We start from the raw sequence: 15518 nt of genomic DNA on the forward strand, positions 1-15518 counted from the left end.
TCTTCATCAGCACTTCATCAGGAACAAAACTAGGAGCCAGTGCGGCTGCTTCAATCATGGAGTTATATGCTCCCTGTTAACAGCTGCCACAGTCTGGACCGTTTATAGTTTTGGTGCTCCTTTCATAAGCAGCCCTATGTATATTGTATACTACAGACACCCAAGTGTGATGTAACTAAGGCGCATGTCACCATGACCAGATCAGGAATGCAAGTCCCTACATATGCTCCCACTATTCAGCCTCGTCCCAAGGTGGCCCTTTGCATATATGGTCTGAATTATTTATCCACGAGTAATTACTTAGTGTTTACAATTTCATTTTTACAAGCGGAATCGTTTAAAAGCAGGGCATTTGATCTGCAGCTGAATGTCGATCTTCATTAAGTCCATCTTGAGTTAGTTCAAGAGAAGTGCGATTTGAAGGCGAGATAGCGCCTCTATCAGAATCTGTTACCGTTTGCATTAGGTTGTTAGGACAGAAATATCAGATGGGTTGGAGCATAAGGTGCATGAAGATAGCAAGAATGAGCCTCAAGCTCTGATGCTGGAGAAGAAGAAAGTGCAAGCTATCTTTCTTTCTTGCGAAAAACTTCCTATCTGAATAAGCCAAGCAAGTGTTTTTGGTGTGGTTGAAAGTCAATGACACAGACAATTGTTTACATGTTATTTAGCTAAAAAGCATTCCCTTCTTATCACAGACCCTACCTGAGCAGTTTTGGGCCCCAGCTTATCTCATCTCCCCTTATGTGACAGCTGCCTGAGAGCAAAAGAAGGAAAGGCAACAAGGGGCCATAAATAGGGGATTCTTTGGGGCTGATTATATGGAATTGTGCTGTGCATATAGGGGTTGGGGTGAGTGCATATGAACCACCAGAAAGAATATTTTTCCCTGGGCTACAGCCAGGAACTACTTTTAAATCACTATTATTGCTTGCACAGGCTAAAGGAGGAAGACTAGACAAGGTATATTGCATGCAGTTACTCTTCTCACAAGAAATGATACTAAGTGTGTGAAATATTAGTAAATATACTTTTATAAATATCAATAAAAAGGTAAAGGTAAAGGGACACCTGAGCATTAGGTCAGGTCATGGCCGACTCTGGAGTTGCGGCGCTCACTTCGCTTTATTGGCCAAGGGAGCCGGCATACAGCTTCCGGGTCATGTGGCCAGCATGACTAAGCCGCTTCTGGCAAACCAGAGCAGTGCACGGAAACGCCGTTTACCTTCCCGCCGGAGCGGTACCTATTTATCTACTTGCACTTTGACGTGCTTTCAAACTGCTAGGTTGGCAGGAGCAGGGACTGAGCAATGGGAGCTCACCCCATCACGGGGCTTCAAACCGCCGACCTTCTGATCGGCAAGTCCTAGGCTCTGTGGTTTAACCCACAGTGCCACCCACGTCCCATAAATATCAATACCGATATGTAAATAATATTACATAATGTATCCATTTAATTGCAGGAACAAATACTGCACGCAGTCCATGCAATACTCAGTCCTAATTGAGGACATCACAGAATCCAACAATTTTTGAAAAATATATATATTTTGGAAAAATATAGGAGGGGCTGTTTCAGAATAGAAAAGTTTTCAGAATAAGGTATTGGATGGAGCCTCAACTACTTCACCATCTGAAACTGGAGGTTCAATTAATTCTGCAAAAATGCACAATAGCAAACATTTGCTTTTGGCTCTCCCTTCGAAGAGCTGCTCAGCATTATAAATCAGGTATTACTGCCATGAGATTTACAATGCAGAAACTAGCTACTGTTATTGTACAGGAAAATACTCTCAGAAGACGGAAAGGGTCAGAATCTGCATATCGTGGAACTACAGTAGACACAGAAAACTGTACGACACAAACGTATTTTTTTTACACAGTTCCAAAGTTCTTCTTCAACTCTACAACTAGAAGCCACTATTCCTTGCTTCTGGCTCCCAAAGTATTTTGTGGTCTGTTAAGTTTGTGTGAGAAAGGCTATCAGTTCTAATCTTACGCACCACTCTTGTAATCTACACTGCACATTTGTTCCTTGCAACATCCAACAGGAAGCCAAGACAACTGTTTAGGAATACAGAGCATATAAAGAAGCAACAGGAACTCCCCACTCCCCACCCCGCCGGGCAGTTTAGGCAGTTTATAAATCAATCAGTATGAACTGGGAACTAATGCAAGTGAGAGAATATACTCTAACACAGTCAACAGTTTATTTTAGTCCAGACTGGATGAGGCTGTCTAGATATTTGTTCTGCTGACCCCTTCAAGACCCAGTTTGAACTGATGGTGGTTCCAATGCACCTTCTTTTGTACGCATGGAACAATAGTGGCAATGAAGCCACTATGCCTGATCTATATGTCAAGCAGGAAGCCCAAAAAGCAGGTGCTCCTTTTGTGTATCCCTCCCTTCTTCAGCTTTCTCATAAACAACAACCATTTCAAAGCAGTTGTGGCCTTGCCTTCGTAGAACATAACAGTGGCCAAGAACTGTTGTGCATCAAGTGGAAAGCCATCTTAAGTAGGGTTGCCATATTTCAAAAAGTGAAAATCAAGACACAAAAGTTGTTGAGCTGTTGGGGTGTTTTTTTGTTTTGCAAAATCTTTAAAAAATGAAGTTTCGGAGCTACTTTTTAAATGAAATTCGCCAAAAATCCACACTTCCGACATGGGTTACGTCTGGATTTTCCTTGACATTTCAGAGATTTTCGCCCGTATGCTGTTTCTGAAGGCCAAATTCTGGATGTGTAACCCTATCTCAAGAGTAGATGGAAATCATTAGTCAATCTTTTGGGCAAATGTGCCACATGTTTAGTCCAAAACATGAGATAATGGCACTCTAGTCTGCACTACACAGGACAGAAAGCCCTCACACACAGTCATCTTATTATTTTGCATCTACTGAATATAATTTTGGAAAGACAAGCAAAAGGGCAGGCCTTATTAAGCCCAAAGACCTTCCCAATTTTTCACAGACACCACCTACAGACACCACCTACTCTACTGGCACCACTGGTATAGTTTCACTACCAATTATTTAGCAGAGACTATTTCATGATCTGGGGCATTCAGGTGGTGCCTTATTTTGCTAACTTTTAGGTGCAAAATTGATAATTCACTTGGTCTTCCTAAGAACTTCCATTTAGGTCAATTCCATCCAGACACATGATTTAGTTATCTATAATTACTTTTAAAGGTTTATGTATTGTATCCTTTGCTTTTAATGATGATGCTTTTATGTATATATATATATATATATATATATATATATATATATATATATATATATAGTTTTGTGGATTTTAGCCGTGCTTTATAACTTTATTTATTGACCACTTAGGACTTTTTGGGTCAGCAGTTTATAAATAAATAAATGCTCTACCTGCTGTATACTGCTGGTTTTTAAACATTGTTGTAACTCTTGTATACAAACATTTCAATTTCTTCTTTGGGTTTTTTTTTTTTTTTAAATTGTTAGGTGCCTTGGGAAAATTTTAATGGAAGGCTGGATAAAATGTTTTAAATTAACCCCCACCCCAAATTTTTTTTTGCTTATAGTGAAGATTTTTGTGAAAGCCTGTCCAAAAGTGAAGGGATGAAGAACAGAAGAGAGATGTGGCTTCAAAAATAGGGTTGGGAAGGTGAAAAGTTAGGTTAGTAATTGTATGGAGTGGGAGGGGAAGCTCGGGGTGTGTGTGTGTTAATGTGACTTGTTAAGCGGAGCACCTCATAATAATATAAATACACATTAGGGCAGATCTTCAACAGGTAAAACTTGGATGTATCCTATTTATAGCAGCTTAAAATAGGGACACGGGTGGCGCTGTGGGTAAAACCTCAGCGCCTAGGTCTTGCCGATCGCATGGTCGGCGGTTCGAATCCCCGTGGCAGGGTGCGCTCCAGTCGTTCAGTCCCAGCGCCTGCCAACCTAGCAGTTCGAAAGCACCCCCGGGTGCAAGTAGATAAATAGGGACCGCTTACTAGTGGGAAGGTAAATGGTGTTTCCGTGTGCTGCGCTGGCTCGCCAGATGCAGCTTGTCACGCTGGCCACGTGACCCGGAAGTGTCTCCGGACAGCGCTGGCCCCCGGCCTCTTAAGTGAGATGGGCGCACAACCCTAGAGTCGGACACGACTGGCCCGTATGGGCAGGGGTACCTTTACCTTTACCTTTAAAATATAAATAGGACCAGATTTTTTTGGTTTGGTTTTTTCCCCAAGATCAGGAGTACCATACATTGATTTGTCTTTCAAACTTGAAAATTGCAGGCATGCACACTAAAGTAACTTCTATTTCTTTCCCATGTTTTGCTGAGTCATCTGTGAATGTCTCCCTCATTCAGTTGGCCAAAAGGTTGTGGTCGCATTGTGTATGCCACAACTTTAAAAGGAAGATTAGCCTACAAGGTCAACCATAGAATGCCTATGAATGTTTAGAGAAGCAAAGTGAGAGGGACCATTAATCGTTTGGAGGGCTAATTTTTATTATTATTTGCATTTATTGAGTATAGAGTTGTGTAAGATACACACTACAAGTCAGAGTGCGATTCTAAGGAAATTCCTGCTTCAATATTTTTTAATAGAGAGCCAGTGTGGTGTAGTGGTCACGTAATCTGGTGAACCGGGTTCGCGTCTCCGCTCCTCCACATGCAGCTGCTGGGTGACCTTGGGCCAGTCACACTTCTTTGAAGTCTCTCAGCCCCACTCACCTCACAGAGTGTTTGTTGTGGGGGAGGAAGGGAAAGGAGAATGTTAGCCGCTTTGAGACTCCTTAAAGGGAGTGAAAGGCGGGATATCAAATCCAAACTCTTCTTCTTCTTCTTCTTAAAAATATATTAAATTAAATTACATCCCTTTGAAGTTGTGGCATTTCGTTGTCTCAGGGGAACAATGCCATGTTTGGGATGGAATGCTGAGTAAAACTCATAACTGCCCTCATCCATCTGCCTAGGATGTCTTCTCTAGCTCTCCCTCTGGGTTTCGAGACTTCAAAAGATGATCTATAAATGTTATACCTGTTTACAAAAGTCAGGTCTGAAATTCTTGGAATCCCAAAATTGCATTAAGATTCAATATAAGGTGTTTATGTAACGCAGAAAAATGTGTGTTGTCATCCCGAAGTGCTGAACAACTCCAAAAAAGAAAATAAAAGTGAAGTGTAAACATTAGCAGGTCCTAATTTTCCATAGAGTATCACAGAAGCAGAGTAGTAATTTGACGAAAAAGCTGCGTTCCTAGGCTTGTTTATCTGGGAATAAACCACACTGTACAGTGGGACACGGCCACTATTCTTCCTTATTCTCAAACTACTCTTCAATTATTAGGAGGTTTTTAAAAAAATTAAATATGCAAAAGAATAGAATTATAGGATGTAGGCTGCAATTCTTACGCAGTGGTACCTCGGGTTACAAATGCTTTGGGTTACAGACTCCGCTAACCAGGAAATAGTACCTCGGGTTACAAACTTTGCCCCAGGATGATTACGGAAATTGCACGGCTGCGGCGCAGTGGCAGTGGGAGGCCCCATTGGCGAAAGAGCGCCTCAGGTTAAGAATGGTTTCAGATTAAGAATGGACTTCTGGAACGAATTAAGTTTGTAACCTGATATACCACTGTATACATTTGGAAATACCTCTCCCCCACAGCCCAAATCGCTTTCCTTTCCCCCCCCCCAAATACTTTTTATTGCTTTTTTGTAACAACAACAAATAAAACAAATACTCTTACATTCAAAAATTTGTATGTCTTCTTATTTACCCTGCGCCTTATTGCGCCCGGACTTCCTTCCATCCCTTCAACGGTTTTCATGTCTCAAATCTTTTCTTACAGTTTCTTATTTACACTGCACCCACATCATAAGATTTACATTAATCCTGCTACAGTTTTTAAATTCTTACAAATACTCTGTATATATTCAACAAATTTACTCCAATCCTTTTTGAACTTAGCTTCTTTTTGGTTCCAAATCTTATAGGTCAATTTCTCCAATTCTATGTATTCAAACATTTTTGTCTGCCACTCCATTAAAGTTGGGATTTCTTGGGATGTCCATTTCTGAGCCACTAAGATTCTAGCGGCGGTCGTTGCGTACATGAATAGTTTGTAATTTTCCTTTCTTAATTCATCCCCTGTTATCCCTGGCAAAACTGCTTCTGGCTTCTTTGGGAAAGTGTATTTAAATAGTTTTTTCATTTCGTTATATATCATGTCCCAATATTTTTTCCTTTTTTCACATGTCCACCATGTGAAAAAAATCACCGTCTTTTGTTTTACAAAATTTTACAAATTGCTTTCCAAGCAGGTACTGGACTGTAAACACTTGCTTGAACTCACACATAAAATAAGCTCTTAACCTGCAACTCCCAATATTAGAATGGGCGTCTGGGATATGGATCCCATTCACAGCAGGGCAGGGCAGTTAGACTGCATCCTTACATGGATGCAAATTCATTTCAGATGCATATCTGAATCTTTACTGTATGTCCACAGTTCCGATTCCACCAGCAAGTGATATGCACCTGTAGGCTGTTTGTATGCACAGATGTCCTTAGCTGGATTGGAGTATAAATATTTAATGCAAGATGGTTGGATATTGATTTCTCAAGTGAGTTTAACGATTGTTAAAGGTGCTGTTGATAAAAAGGCAAAGCAGGAATTCTGCTATAATCTCAAGTGAGATGGGCCGTACAGAAGTCCCAGGCACCTCTGAATGATTGCTGATTTGTACGATTATTCATACACATCAGCGACAAAGCTGCATCTCCCAGCTGCTTCTGTTGAAATCTACTATGTTCATGTTTTGGACAACGTGTACTGCTACTACATTTTAGAACAGTGATATTTTTGCACAAAATATATCACTTGTACAAGTATATCACATTTCTTGATGGCAGAAAGGAAAGAATACAGATAGATGAACATTCACGTTAAGAGTGGAAATGCATAAAAAATTAGGACTGAAATAGTAAAGTCATTTAAAAACTAAAAGCTGTTTTATTTTCAATGCAAGAACTTATGGAAATTTATTTCACATACAGGCAACTGCCTCTTAAGATGAAAAATCTAAATAAATCAAATGTTTCTGGACTATTACACCTCTAATGCACATAATTCTTACAATTCATAATTCTTAATTCAGTTGGGTTAGATGTTCCAAAACATTGTCAGATTATGGATGTTATTAAGTCATGAGGAATCATTAAATGAAGAACGTTAAAAACACTGAAACAGTAATTACCTACGATCAGCAAAAAAGCCCCACATAAACCAAGTGGTTCAAGATAACTAAAAGAAACAAAAGTGAGCAAAAATTATAATCTTTGGCTTACCTCATGATTGAGCTCTGCTATCTGATCTTTCAGTTCTCGGATATACTGACTTGAGTCGGAATTATTAAGCTGCCCTTGAAATTTCCCTTCTTCTTTCTGTTCCAGAAAAGATGTAAAAAGAAAAGAAAAAAAAGGTTGATCAGGTAATACTATATTCCCTTTTATACTATTTCAGAAAGGTGGATTCAGAAGATAACATTATACTTAGAATACACCACTGAAATCAAAATTGAATTAAGTTATAGATTTCCACAGATCTGCTCCAAGTATGGCTTACTGGATACCACCCAGAGCTTTCCAGGTTTATATAATGTACTGTATTACTTTGTTTTCTTTATTATTAAAAAAAACCCCATGCTTATAACTACATTAAAAAAACAGAATTTAAACAGAATACGAACATGCATTCTATTTCAGAAATAATACTACTACCCTTCACCCGCAGAACTCAGGGCAGTTCACAAAAAAACTATATAAAAGCACAAAATACATGATAAAAACAGGAACAAAAAAACAACAAACCAACTAATATCCCCAGCCACCTCCCATAAACACATTTAAAAGGAGTAGAAAGTAAAATTAAAGTAAAAAGGTAGCGGCTGGGAGAAAGAATCTATTTCAAAACCTTTTAACAATAGAATAGTAATCAATTATTCTTATCAAACCTGACTTCAACACAGCGAAAAAACACAATGTATTTTAATTAGCCCCAAATGTGTGGGATCAGCCTCATATAACCAACCTTCTTTATTTAATGCCATATAAACCTTAAAACTTTTCCGACTTGTTTTCATATTTTGGAAGTAATTTATACTTTCCTGAAATATAGCTGGGTTACATTATTAGTGTTCATAGAATCAGAGTTGAATGGGACCCCAAGGGTCATCTAGACCAAACCCCTGCCATGCAGGAATCTCAGCTAAAGCATCCATGACAGATGGCCATCCAACCTCTGCTTCAAAACCTCCGAGGAAGGAGAGTCCACCCAGTGGCGTAGCGTGGGGGGTGCAGGGGGGGCCGGCCGCACCGGGCGCAACATCTGGGGGTTAGGGTTAGGGTGCGCAAATCCACGGGTTAGGGGGTACAAATTACTTGCCTTGCCCCGGGTGCTGACAACCCAAGCTACGCCACTGAGTCCACCACCTCTTGTTAGAGTCTGTTCCACTGCTGAACAGCTCTTACTGTCAGAAAGTTTTTCCGAATGTTCAGTCGGAATCTCCTTTCTTTCAGCTTGAAGCCTAAACATACCCAGTTCCTTCAAGCACTCCCCATAAGGCTTAGTTTCCAGACCCTTGATCATCTTGGTTGCCCTCCTCTGCACACGTTCCAGCTTGTCAACATCCTTTTTAAATTGTGGTGCCCAGAACTGGACACAGTATTCCAGGTGTGGTGTGGTCTGGCCACTGCAGAATAGAGTGGAATATCAACTACCTTTCACTCTGAGTAGATCCATTGAAATCAATGGCCACAACTCCGATATGCAATAGGTTTTGAAACCAAGCACGCTGATCCCTCAGGATAAGTCTGGTTTGTTAATCAAAATGTGATTTTTAGAAAGTGCACAAATACTTAATTGTATGCTTCTGTTTTTGGTTGCCACAGAAGCCACAGAAAGGAGAGATTCTATATAGGTTTAGTGGGGGGGGGGGGACCCTGCTTGCCAAAGGCATGGCCATGAGAGATGGGGAATTCTGACTTCTTCTGAAAGCTTGGTGGCACATGAATCATGCTCACCTTTGGGGAAAACAGACATGCTCTTATTTCATAGCTAACTAATCAGATTATCCATAGTTAAGTGGGGAAAAATGGGTTGTGGAAGTTAAGCTATCTTGCAGCCTTTTCTCAGTTTGGTCTGCTTTATGAACTTTTGCTATTACATGTTGATGACATTTTACACTGAACACCTAAATTAAGTTTATTCATTAGGGCAGTTGTGGGGGATGCATGGCCTTTGGGTGACTGGGATGATTCATTTTAGGTTTTCAGAAAACGCATCACACTGCTGAAGAGTACAACAAGAGTTTCCTGTAATTGCAAAAATAGAAATTCTCTAGAACTCTGCAAGTCCTGGATATTAAAGAAAGGTGCTATAAGATATAAAGACAGGCTTCTTCCCATGAAAGGTAAGAGTTTACTGTTGGGAAGGATGTCTTTAGTTTTTCCTTAAAAGTGAATGCTGGAGGCCACAGATAAATTTGTTCTGCAGAACATGCTAAACCTGAACACTGACAAACAGAAGCAACACAGATTTCTTGTGTGAAGTTTAACTTTTTGTACTTTAAAAAGCATGAAAACATATTAACAGATATATATATATATGACTAATTTATATATGTAAAAGAAGAAGAAGAGTGAGATCCTAGTATCAGTGTAAATACTCTCAATTAAATCTTCTTAATTTGGGGTTCAAAAAAATAGGGTCTGGTCTTATACTTGGGGGTGTCTTATACATGGAAAAGTATGGTAGTTAGAACAAAAAAGTATTCAAATTATTGTAGATCAGCGTTTCCCAAACTTGGGTCTCCGGTTGTTGTTAGACTTCAACTCGCATCATCCCTAGCTAGCAGGACCAGCAGTCATGGATGATGGGAATTGTAGTCCAAAAACAGCTGGAGACCCAAGTTCGGAAAATACTGCCAGAGATGGACATGTTAGTTGTATCCACATAAAGCATAAATTAAACCCTCACTTCTGTTTTGCTCGGGATTTCTTTTTTTTGGGGGGGGGGGGGAGAACCCAACACTTTTAGCTAACCCTCCCGACAACCTCTCCAAACTGTGATTTAAATTAGGGACTTGATTGTAATTTCCGTAGTGTCAGGGGTTCAGAAGGAGAGACACAGGAGGGGGAGCAAATGGAGAGTGAGGAGGAGGAGTACGAGGGGGGCGCAGGCAGTGACAGTGGCCAGAGTTATTCCACAAGCCTCTCTAGCGAATCGGAGGACTCACAGAAGGGAGCGCCGGTGGCCAGAGTGAAGGGGGCTCCAGGGGGGAAGCCCCAGGAGGAAGGGGCCAGCGGGGAGTCCCTGAGCAGCAGTTGGAGATCAGGACCAGCGTCTCCACCAGAGCGCAGTGGGGAGGGGGAGTCCCAGGAGTTGGGACCAGTGTCCTCACCACCAGAGGGAGGAGAGGAGTCAGGTTTGGCAACGCCCACATCAGGAAGCGGGGAAACGGTCAGAAGGAAAGTCACCGGCTGGGCGCGCGCGCCAAGTTCAAATGTACAGGAGCGCGGCACAGCGGGGAGCCCGGGAAGGGAGCCAGGTCCTAAAGCCCGCCGGAGGGAGGGGCAAGACTCAGGAGGCTCAGCGTCAGAGGAGTCCAGGAAGGAGGGAACCCCAGAGGGCAGAAGGACCCAGCGCAGGAAAGAGCAGCGCAAGAGGTGGAGCCGGGCTAGAATCTTAAACTGGTGTGGGTGGAGCAGTGAGTCAGAGGGGACTTAGCCGGTCTAGCGTCAAGACGTGGGTCTGCGCGCCCAGAGCTTGGAAATGGAAACTAAACTTTAATAAAGACTTTTGTATATAACATCCACTGGGCGTTGGTCCTCTGTGAGCTGGGACCTAGCGGCAGTCCTGACACGTAGTAATGTGGGTGTAGCGATACTAGGGGCACTTTAGATGTTTAATGCCAATGTGTCTTACACTTACACCTAAACTCTTCACAGAAAGCTGTATGCTTTAAGGTAATTGCTATGACCCAGCTCTGACCCTGAAAGTGGAACTCCTAGATTCTCAAATGAGTAAAACTGCTTTGAAGAAGAAATGCATCTAATACAATTATTTTTCCATTGCATCTTTCGTATGCCTCCTGACCAAGAAGTTAGCTAGCAGTTTGTGTTTTCAATTGCAATCTTTTTATCGTGTGTGCATATATGTTTGTTGTACACAGCTTTGCCTTTAAAAAAAATGCAGTATATAAGTATTTTTTTATTATTATAAACAAGTGAATAAATCTGGAACAGTTTTAAGAAAGAGCTATGAACTATAGGCTTCTGAGCAGCAGGCACACTGCACATAAAATACAGTGGTACCTCAGGTTACATACGCTTCAGGTTACAGACTCTGCTAACGCAGAAATAGTGCTTCAGGTTAAGAACTTTGCTTCAGGATGAGAACAGAAATTGTGCTCCGGTGGAGCGGCGGCAGTAGGAGGCCCCATCAGCTAAAGTGGTGTTTCAGGTTAAGAACAGTTTCAGGTTAAGAATGGACCTCCGGAACGAATTAAGTACTTAACCCGAGGTACCACTGTACTTTGCTGCAATTTTACAAGACTTGACGTACTGCATCACTGAAGGGATTTGAGTTCCTTATGCTTAGGTAGAAGCAGCAATTAGATTTTGGCAGGGTAGGAAGTGGCCACCAGGATTTTGGTTTCAGAATCTTCACAGAAGTTTGACTTAAAAGGAAAGCTCTGTGGCTTCCTCAGAGAAATTGTTTTGAGGCAAGTCAATGCTATACTCGCAACGTTATAATTATTGTTAATAATCAAATTAAGTGCTGTGTTTTAAGACACAGTTTAGCAATGTCTTCTCAGTCAGCAAGTGCAATAAAGGACCCCTGGACGGCTAAGTCGAGTCAAAGGTGACGATGGGGTTGCGGCGCTCATCTCATTTTCAGGCTGAGGGAGCTGACGTTTGTCCACAGACAGCTTTCTGGGTCATGTGGCCAGCATGACTAAACCGCTTCTGGCACAATGGAACACCGTGAGGGAAGCCAGAGTGCACGGAAACCCCGTTTACCTTCCCGCCACAGCGGTACCTATTTCTCTTCTTGCACTGACATGCTTTTGAACTGCTAGGTTGGCAGAAGCTGGGACAGAGCAATGGGAGCTCAGTCCGACATGGGAATTCAAACCGCTGACCTTCTGATCGGCAAGCCCAAGAGGCTCAGTGGTTAAGACTATAGCGCCACCCATGTCCCAAGTGTATGTCTCAATAGGCCCTGCCCACTTCGTGTACATTGTCATGCTTAGCAAGTCTTCCCACCCCAGCAGCTAAAGAACTACAGTGATACCTTGGGTTAGGAACTTAATTTGTTCCAGAGGTCCATTCTCAACCTGAAATTGTTCTTAACCTGAGGCACCACTTTAGCTAATGGGGCCTCTTGCTGCCGCCGTGATTTCTGTTCTCATCCCGAAGCAAAGTTCTTAACCCAAGGTAATATTTCTGGGTTAGCATAGTCTGTAACCTGAAGTGTCTGTAACCCGAGGTACCACTGTACATCAGAACTGTTGTGTATGCAGTGGCGTAGCGTGGGGGGTGCAGGGGGGGCCGGCCGCACCGGGCGCAACATCTGGGGGTTAGGGTTAGGGGGCGCAAATCCACAGGTTAGGGGGCGCAAATTACTTGCCTTGCCCCAGGTGCTGACAACCCACGCTACGCCACTGTGTGTATGTACAGTCCCAATGCTATGTTTAACACACTCCGAAGACTTGAATATACCTATATGCAAGTCCACTCACTTCTGCCTACTTTTGACTACTGAGCCATCAGTCAAGTGTCTGAACAGAGACCACTGAAAAGCACTTCTCTGCAGTAGTATTCCAAGTGGTCGGTGAATCAGTGTGGCGTAGCATGGTTAGAACATAAGACTATGACCTGGGACGCCGAGGTTCAAATCTCCACATAAGCTGGCTAGGTGACTTTGGGAGAGTCACCCTCTTCTCTCAGCTTAATATACCTGGCAGGGTGGTTACCAGGAGAAGGAAAACCGTGTGCATTTGGGAAGAAACAAAGTAAATAAAAATAAAATATATTATACTTGTTTATTTTTAAAAAAGCAGAATTCAAGTTGTAGGGTAGGAGTGAACAATGATTACAAGGCTCCTTTGGGCAGGGTATCAATTTAATAATAAATAAATAATATCAGCACAAAAAAGGTAAAGGGACACCTGACCATTAGGTCCAGTTGCGGACAACTCTGGGGTTGCGGCGCTCATCTCGCTTTATTGGCTGAGGGAGCCAGCGTACAGCTTCCGGGTCATGTGGCCAACATGACTAAGCCGCTTCTGGCGAACCAGAGCAGCACATGGAAACGCTGTTTACCTTCCCGCTGGAGCGGTAGCAATTTATCTACTTGCACTTTGATGTGCTTTTGAACTGCTAGGTGGGAAGGAGCAGGAACCAAGCAACGGTAGCTCACCCTGTTGCAGGGATTCGAACCACCAACCTTCTGATCGGCATGCCCTAGGCTCTGTGGTTTAACCCACAGCGCCACCCGCGTCCCTCAATATCTAAAGGGGAGCTCACACATAAGGGTAATGGAACCCTGTCGCCAATTTCGTAAACGAGTGTAAAGGGCAGGCAGAATTATGTCTACACTGAGAGGAAATGTTAAAAAGTTACCCAACGTGTGTCAAACTGAAGGGGAAAAGAGTGAAAACACAAAGCAGTAGGAAGTGAAAAAACAAAACAAAGGGAACAAAGGGATTGTTTTACACTCTTACTTGGATTTCTAGTTCTGCAATATGTTGCTGGAGTTCTGCCACAGCTGCTATGCTATCTGCCTCTCGGAGCCTTACAGCCATGACTTCTTCTTTATTCTAGGAATAACAGGGGTGAGGAGGGAATAGAAAAAGTTCAGGAAAAAAAGTGATTCCAAGTAAGTTACGGGTAGCAAGCTGACTCACATTTAAGGAAAAACTGATTTGAGCCAGAAGTATCCTTTTGCTCTAAATTCATTCAACAAGCTACTTCAAGAGACTGACTGACCATGCTATCAAAATAAATACAACAATATTAATGATTTATTGGTGTTGCAGACTCTCCTCCCCCAAGATTCCCCCCCCCCTTTAAAACAATTTGACCTGTGAGGTTTTAGTAAGCAAGGATAGGCAGTCTGTGAATACAAGGATATATAAAACATTTTTGAATGATGCTGCTCTATCGCCAAGGAGAATGTGCAACTGAAGGCAGCCTCTAAAGTTACATTTGCCATTGCAGTTCCCTTTCCAGCATTCAAAACATACAAAAAAATAAATGCATGCTGAAGATACACCCTGCTCTGCACTTCTGCAGTCTGAAGTAGTAAAATACGGTCTGTCCCCTACGTGTTACATTTCTGCTTTTCCCATGTGTGTGAGGGTACGTGCACAAGAAGCACAATAAAAAGGGAAAAATAATAAAAAACAGGAAGCGAACTGTACAATGCAGAATCTCATCCTGTCTTCAGAGGCACATCCTTGACATAAACAGGCATCCAATCAGCATTTGCTTAGCCCTCAAGGTATATTATAAAACTGTACATTAGACCCAGTTGTGGCAGATGAATACACACACTTCTGGGAAGTCCCCTTACAAACGGTGCACGATTAAAATGTAAGGCGAAGACTAGTTTTAGGATGATAAATGGTGCCAGAAATCACCAAATGTCCTTAGATTTTTGCCTATGGCACCTCTGCTGACAATGGATTCTGTAATCCATCAAAACACTGAAATTGAACTGAACAACTTGCATTTTACAAATATAAGGCAAACACCCTGAGTATGGAAATACACAACTCTCTTAATCATAAAGTGAAAGGGTTTTAAAATTCAAACGTGATGTCAGCTTGTTTAATACAATTCTGTAATATAAATCAAATATCCATCCTAGGAAAGCTTGCAGGTAGAATTTGCTAGTTGTCCAAGATATCTTGGTTTTAAAGTGCACAGATAGTGTTCTCTGCATTTCTGTTTTGGGTTACCTTGCATTCAATCTCTGCCTGCTTTCGCTTTGATTCGGTCAGCTGAGCCAGAAGTCCTTTGTTTTGAGCAGACAAATACTGGACCTTCCCTTGCAAACTGGAAATCTCTTGTTCTGCCCTCCGCAAATGGTTGCTATTTATCTGGTTCTGATGTTTAGGAGTGATAACAAGGGGGGAAAAGAGGGATTACGTTAGCCTTGACCTCAGTCTTCTTATACATTTGCAGTAGTAAATATGTGAAAGCTAGTGCAAACCTAAGGGTGGTAACTTCCACTAGCAAAGCAAGACAACGATCATTTACTTGCTTCTGCAACGGTTTGGTCAGTCCCAATCTATTAACTGTGAAAAAACTTTCTTTTTTTGGGGGGGAGGACTATAATTAATCAGTAACAGTGAATTAATTGAGGAAAAGGGTCAGAATTGATGGAAAGTTAATTCCAGCAACAACAACAAGAAAAGATAGACACCAAGGGGGAAAAACAGACTCGCTCGCACAGAGGGAAAACCTCAAAAAAAA

General features: G+C 42.0%; 1 protein-coding gene across 4 annotated transcripts in view; it reads right to left on the reverse strand.

Moving 5' to 3' along the window:
- Positions 1–15518, reverse strand: part of EVI5 (ecotropic viral integration site 5) — a 70551-nt gene that overhangs the window by 12409 nt on the left and 42624 nt on the right. For all 4 annotated transcript variants that reach the window (XM_083743352.1, XM_083743351.1, XM_083743349.1 and 1 more), the window contains 3 exons: positions 15002–15148; positions 13763–13858; positions 7323–7418 (listed from right to left, as the gene is read on the reverse strand). In XM_083743352.1, coding sequence (XP_083599478.1) covers positions 7323–7418; positions 13763–13858; positions 15002–15148 — 339 coding nt within the window. The remainder of the gene's footprint in view (positions 1–7322; positions 7419–13762; positions 13859–15001; positions 15149–15518) is intronic.

The sequence above is a fragment of the Podarcis gaigeae genome, assembly GCF_964106915.1.
Source record: "Podarcis gaigeae genome assembly, chromosome: 6".
Lineage (NCBI taxonomy): Eukaryota > Metazoa > Chordata > Lepidosauria > Squamata > Lacertidae > Podarcis > Podarcis gaigeae.